The sequence below is a fragment of the Micropterus salmoides genome, unplaced genomic scaffold (assembly GCF_014851395.1).
Source record: "Micropterus salmoides isolate LMB-PRFRI ecotype aquatic unplaced genomic scaffold, ASM1485139v1 Ms_hic_scaffold_3, whole genome shotgun sequence".
NCBI classification, from domain to species: Eukaryota; Metazoa; Chordata; class Actinopteri; order Centrarchiformes; family Centrarchidae; genus Micropterus; species Micropterus salmoides.
In genome coordinates this window covers 14547160-14554156 of record NW_024042261.1, presented here as the reverse complement: position 1 = coordinate 14554156, position 6997 = coordinate 14547160, and the positions used below count along the sequence as shown (strand labels likewise).

Genomic DNA, 6997 nt, shown 5'->3' with positions numbered 1-6997 from the left:
AGTTTATTGTTCACTTCAGTTGTTGGCCTTATGCTGCTCATCAGTGTTTACAACAATATAAGATTAGTGGTCAAGAGGGGTAAATGATGTGCTAAATGAGGGAAATGCAGGTTAGGGCTAGTAAGACCTCTCTTTTTTTCTGACTGTAAATTAGACCCTTGGGCCCTGCAAAACTGGGTGCGTTTCCGCCATTGAGCCACACGGGGCGATGCTGCTCACCCAACCCAGGACGCTTGTCGGGATATTCAAAGTTTATGCAGGGCTTGCAGCATATCAGGGACCGGCGGGGTGATAGTTCAACGGTAGTATTGACACCAGAAAGAGCGTCCAAGTTGCAAAGATCACTTTTGAGCGCGCCACACACACACAAACACACGAGGTGTGTTAAAGCGGCCAGCTCGTTGATTTCAATCCATTTCTTGTCGATGCGTGCGAGCTGTCAGTCAGCACGGCCAGCGCGCTCTCAGATATATCCTCTCATCTCTCCTGGCGAAGACACACGGGGAGTGTGTGGGCGCCCGGTGTGTGCGTGTGTGTGTGTGTGGAGTCTGTGAGTTGTCAAAGAGTGGGGAGGGGGGGAGCACGCACAGTGCGAGACAGGAGTTGAGAGAAAGAGAGACAGATTAGAGTTGAGTGAGTGGGAGAGAGAGAGAGAGAGAGAGAGAGAGAGAGAGAGAGAGAGAGAGAGAGAGAGAGAGAGAGAGAGAGAGAGGAGGAGAGCTCCGTCTCTCCCGGTGCACTTGGCAGTCTAGTTGCGGGCTGCTGTGCTGTTGCTGTCGTGGCGTGGCTGGTAGCGCCAGGCGGGGAACTTCACCACACTGGAGCCCGGAGTCCCACTCTCTCACCTGCGCAGTTCGGAGCTGCCATGGGTCTCTCGCCTGGATTTACTGTCCTAATTATTCTACCGGCCTTTCTGCTGCACACCAGCGGCCTCTACATCGCCAGTAGCGTTGGTATGTACAGTACAGTTAAGCGTGGTCAGTGTTTATGTTATTCTACGTATCTGCTGATCTCTTATCAGCAGGGCTTCACGGGGCGCTTCATGCGCTCACTGGAAGTCTGGAGCTCAGCGTAACAGCAAAACACTGTCCGGTTTCTCCCGCTTGTGTTTCGTTTTTGGCACGCTTTTGTAGTTTTTGCAAACAACATTGCAGGACGCATATGCAACTTCTGTGTCCTGCTGTGGTGTTTGCAGGGTCTTTCCGGAGGTCCCTCAGCGGTGCAAGTAGTGTTATGATTTGCTTTCTCCCATCCAGGGGATAATGTTATCAGGGGTGTAAAGGGACATCATACGCACCGGTTTACTGTCGGATTTTTGCAGGGAAGTAGCCTAACATTATCTGATTCGGCCGCTGTCGCATCTATCGATCTGTCACAGGACGCTGGAGTCGGATGTCAGCCTATTGATCACACTATTATCAAATCATTCCTCTAACACGGGGGCTGAAGAAATATAAACCATGTGTATTAGGTTTTACCAGTGAGCAAACTTTATAAATTAGACATGACAGATGGATCACTAAATAATAATAACAACAACAACAACAACAACAATAATAATAATACCAAGAGCACCACATAGCGATAGCACAACTGTCCCATGATGGCACTGACACCACAAAGTGGCCTTGGCTCAGTGTGTGTGTGTGTGTGTGTGTGTGTGGGCGCGGGGAGCATCTCTCAGGTCGCCGTCTGTGTTGTCACTGTCACAAGAGAAATGTTAGCTGTCAATTCAAAACGTGTATCCTTTGCTCAGAGTGCAGTGATTAACATGTGTAATGATTATTAATGATGATGATAGGATCACTTATAGCAAAATGCATTCCAGTGTGCATCATTTTAATTTAAAGCACTTTTATAATTTAAGTTGGAAGATCAGGGTTTTTTTTGGTCGGTGTCGAGCTTATAGAAATCCTTTTTTCTCATATCAAGCAGCCTGACAGTGAGACAACAGCTCGAGAAAGCCAATGGTGCAATTAGCACCTTGATCTTGTGCTGACTTTCCTATTGACGGTGGAGGGGCGCAGAAATTGTCAGGAGCGCAGCACTGCTGAGGCTGCCATTTCCAAACGCGCATGGCTGAGCATGGGGTCGCCTCTGGGTTCATGGGTGGGGCTGTGTGTGTGTGTGTGTGTGTGTAGTAGGATTCTGCTTTTATTTCATTTTGGTTAACATTGTGTTCCTTACACAGAATAAGGAATAAATAATTCCATGCCATGCTTGACATTTTTCTAATCCCCTATTTTTCCTCCCACGTCTTTTTTTTCGTCCTCCTATTCACCCTCCACCCATGACTCCCCATTTTCTCCATTGTTTATCCCCCATTCTTTTCCTATGACACATTCTCCTCTCATGTTCTTCATTCCTACCCTTTTTCACGTTACTGACTAAATTACAACCTTTCCCTCTCTCACCTGCCCCTGCCTCATCATCTCCTCTCTCCTCTCACCCGTCACCACCTCCTCCTTTCTTGAACCATCCTGTTCCCAGGCTCCCTGCAGCATGTCCTGGGGGAGTATGGACTGGTGAGACCGATCAGTGTGGACGCAGAGGGCCGCTTCCTGTCACACGCCGTCTCGGCTGGCCACATGGCAGGAGGGCAGTCCCGTAGGCGCCGGAGGAGGGAGGTAGGAGTAGGCAATGATGAGTGGGAAGAACCAAGAGCAGAGCCTGTGGCCCCTCGGGAAAGGCTTTACTACAACGTCACCATCTTTGGCCGGGAGTTTCACCTGCGCCTGCATCACAATGCCAGGCTGGTGGCCCCCGGAGCCAAGATTGAGTGGCGTGATGACAATGACAGCACTCGGCACGCCGAGCCACTGCACGATGAATGCTTATACGTGGGTGACATCACAGATACACCAGGAGCCACTGTGGCTATCAGCAACTGCGATGGCCTGGTGAGTGGACAATCTTTATTACCTGTGTTGTGCTCTCATCTTTCTGACTGCTGTATTGTTCCCTGAGCACGCTGTCAGGGTGTCTGTGGACAGAATGACGTGAAGGGGCGCAAGAGTGTAGATGATGCATGTCTTGAGTTTGTAGGGGAAGTCTCTTTTTAAAAATCTATGTAAGAGAAAATAGCAAAAGCAAGAGATTTTTGCCACTTGACCATGTCACTGTCCCTGGTGAAACGCTTTGGGTTGACCCCATAGCTTAGAAGCTGTCATGGGGTCAAACTTATGATTTATACTGTTGTTCAGCCGTATGTCCTCTAAACTGGTTGTTCCATCAGGCCTGCCATGAGAAATACCTGAGTCATGTTTTCATCCCTATGTCCTCTGCCCATTTTAGTTCACTCATGTTAAAGGGGGAGGGATTATTAAAGGAATACACTGATGTTTCACAGACAACCTCAGTATTTATCTCAGCACAATGCCAGCTAAATGCATAAACATTTAGTAGGCTTGCACTGCTCACTACACATAGACACAGAAGTACCAGACAAATAGCTGACCCTACGACAGCATTTGAATTGAAAGCGCCACCATATAATGTTTTGGTTGCACAACAGTTGCTCAAAGAGCCTGAATTGTAGATGCTTTTAATAGAGCTGACGGTGAATAGAGATAAAAAGGAAAAGAGATGGCAAACAGTCGGTGGATGGCTGTCGGCAAGGGAGAGAAGTGAGATTTAGACAGTGTGAAGAATGTGCACAGGAACCGCTGAGATGAGAGGATGCAGAAAGATGGAGAGCAGTGCCCGAGGAAGAGGTGGAAGGGACAAGTGCGAGAGATAAGCCATGGGGCAGAGGAAAAAATGAAAGTAAATAGGAGCAAAAATGGGCAAAAAGGATGTGTACAGGGAATGATGAGATTGGGGGGAGGAGTTCCCCTCATTAGGAAAAGTATTCATAGTCAGCCAGATCAGCCCACCACTGGAGCTGAGTATCAGCGACTGGATCCGTTTAGAGTTGAGGACACAGGGGACTGAGCAAGCCGCTGAGAGAGCAGGCAGGGAGCCAGGACAGCACAGGCCTGACATGCCCACTTAGCCTGACACCAGCCAGCAGCAACTCACTGCTGCTGCTTCTCTGGCCTGTCATTCCAGGGCCTACTGCTAATTTCTAGGAAAGGTTACTGTCAAAGTATATGGTTACAGACAACCAATGAGAATTTAGCATCAGTCACTAGTTTGTTGAGTGGCTGACTGCACCACCAGGTATGTCGGGATTTTTAAGGATATGTTCACATGTTTTCGACTCTGTGTTATGTAAAGTAATACTCACATGCCTGTGTGTACATTGAAATACTTTTTGTTTGCTGTAATCATTCCTCCTGTGACTTTGGCCGCAAAGAGATCCCTTCCTAATGTGATTGCAGTTTAAGAGATGGGGCTCTTTATCTGCAGAAATGCATTCTTAAAGGCATCCTCTAGAGTTTTTGGTCACTAGTAGAACTATGAAGCAATGTTGCACACGCACATGGATGGACATGCATGCACACGAGTATAATAATGATTTAAATAACCAGCTTTACAAATGTTTACAAACACATTTGACAGGCCCTTAAGAATGCACACAATGCATTTTGCTGAAAAGACCAAATGTAAACCTAACTTTTTTTGTAAAAAAACAAAACAAAAACAGCTTTAAGTGCAGTAAAGCTAATATGGGACTTGAGCAATCAGAGTGGTTATCTTCCAAAGTTATGGTCTTTTTACTGCAGAATTTTCTCTTTATTTTACTCTCCACCGCAGCTCAGCAACAAAACATTGCCAGAAGAAACAAATTCCATACTAAATGGAATGTAACTTACGGATGAAAATATTCACTTTATTTGTTTAACTGAGACTGCTGAAGTCTCATACCAACTTCAGTTAAACTTAATAATAATACATTTTTGCACAGAATAAGGAATTTGTCCCCATTATTAACATCAGAGTTGCATTAGAAAGGGATCTCTTCAGAGCCAGTATTGACTAGGGATGGGTCGTAATTTTCAAAATTAATGACTAAATTATATAAAAAAAAGAAGAATACTTTAAGGCAAGGTAACGTGTCACTACAGGCATCAGTGAAACGTGTGTATGGCACGTTCAGTTTGGCTACAGCGCTGTGAGACGCTCAGTTTGCAGCCTAAATAGTGTTAAGGCTGAGTACAGTAAAGACAGCTTACAGTATTAATGCCACCACAACGTGTTTCTACCATCCTTCATCAGCTGAATGGAGTGGACCTTATCTTGAGACTGGTCAAATAGGTCCATAGTATGTCTGCTTAAAATGCCCATCCCTAGTATGGACAGAAAGAATGATCACCACAACCAAAAACTGTTCCAACATAGCCTACATATGGTCTTGTGAGTATGTATTTAAAATGTGAACCCCTTAAAATCATGTTTCTAGAAATAAGTGAAGTAAGAATGTTACTGAGGTCAGTGCTGTAGTAGTTAACCCAACTTGTGATAACAAAAAAACCCTTTTAAATAATCACATTAGTGCTGTCCACTTGTATTTAATTTGTTTCTTCTCGCCCCTGAACAACTCATGTCATTACTAATCAATTCTTACAACCTACTCAGGCATGCCAAGGAATACAGCCAAGCTCTGTCAGGCTACCTAAGCAATGCCCGTGTCTGCCTTTTTAAACTCGGCAGAGCCACGTAGCCCAGCTCTGCCCTGCTGTGCCCACTTCCTCAGTGACCCAGACACCTGGTTAGAGCCTTCTCTGCCCTGTGTTGCTATTCACAGCCAAGAACCTCTTACTGGCTGTGATCCAGGGAGTGTGATGAGGGGAAGGGGGAAGAGAGCCAAGACAGGGGCAGATAGGGTTCAAACCAAAACACATACAACTAATAATAAAGAGGCAGAGGAGGGAAGATGAAGAGGGCAAAGGGTATAGATTTCAAGAAGTAGCAAATGACCAGAATAAATAAGAGAGGATGGGAGAGCACAGGGAAAAATGAAAATCTATGAATGGACAAATGACCTTTGGAGAGAATTGGATTTCTGTGAACAGAAGCTGTGATCAGCTGGTTAGTTCTCTGGATGGTTGAGAGGAGGCAGCACACTATACAGTATGAGAGCTATGAAGTGCGTTGTGTGTTTGTGTGTGTGTTTGTAGTCCTAGATTGGTGCAGTGCAAAATGAAATTAAACTGTAGCTGAGACGGTGATTCTGTGTTTGTGTATGTGTGTGTGTGTGTGTGCACACGCAGAGGGCAGAATGGGGGACTGCATGAATCAAACAAAACAAAAACTCAGAAGCTTAAGAGGTTTCCACTTCATGCACAGATGTCGGTGTGTTCAGTGTTTTTGTGTACATTTCCTTGTGGCTTTGAAATTGTCACTGACTAAGAATGACAAGACATGTCACAGCACAGGTGTAAAAAAAAAAATGTAAGTAACGGTGGCTGAATCCCATTTAGTTCCTTAGGTTTCAGGGTCCTGTTTTTGTGCACGCTGCCTATGACACATCAAAATGTCTGCTGTGAAAATAGCTTTTTGGTATACTCATGATAACAGTGCCGGTAACCTGCCGGGATCTTGGTTCCTGAACTTGGGTTCCATGTGAACGTGTCAGGTGAGGCCAGGTGCATTCATGTGTGTGTGTCTTTTTGGGATCTTATGAGGAATGTGAGTGTTAGCAGAGCTCCTGCTTTTCCTCTTTCTTGTAGAGACAGAGAGTCATAGTGATGGGAGCTCAAGGGTTACAAATTTTTTGAAATTTCATTTTTCCATCAAAAGTAATGCACTGTTTATTTTTCATCATATAAAACAGTGGAACTTGTCTATTTGACCTTTTTTTTCTTGCCTTCTACTGTTTATGACCCCTTTTAACCAGATCACAGTAAGAGCATGTTCTCTAAGCACACTAGTAGGCGCTTCCTCACCCAGTCATCATGGCGTAGGGGTCTTGTCCTTCAAGTAGCCGAAAAAACAGACAGAAACAGATTCTGCTGATTGTGATTAGTATGATATGTGACCATTTCTAAACTTTGAATGCTCAGCATGCACCAATGTGACCCAGCAAAAGTTTAAAAACGAGAAACTGGGAAAT

At 45.2% G+C, this 6997-nt stretch overlaps 1 protein-coding gene across 1 annotated transcript; it reads left to right on the top strand.

The window, feature by feature from the left end:
* The first annotated feature begins 703 nt into the window (after positions 1-703).
* LOC119883032 (A disintegrin and metalloproteinase with thrombospondin motifs 2) lies at positions 704-3065 on the top strand. Its single transcript, XM_038693498.1, has 2 exons — positions 704-953; positions 2491-3065. Exons 1-2 carry the CDS (start codon positions 866-868, stop codon positions 2964-2966), a joined length of 564 nt encoding a protein of 187 aa, XP_038549426.1. The 5' UTR covers positions 704-865; the 3' UTR covers positions 2967-3065.
* Positions 3066-6997: the final 3932 nt, after the last annotated feature.

Coding starts and splice junctions, on each gene's coding strand:
- LOC119883032 (XM_038693498.1), top strand. CDS start 866: ATGGGTCTCTCGCCTGGATTTACTGTCCTAATTATTCTACCGGCCTTT. Junction 954..2,490: donor CTACATCGCCAGTAGCGTTG/GTATGTACAGTA, acceptor TCCTGTTCCCAG/GCTCCCTGCAGCATGTCCTG.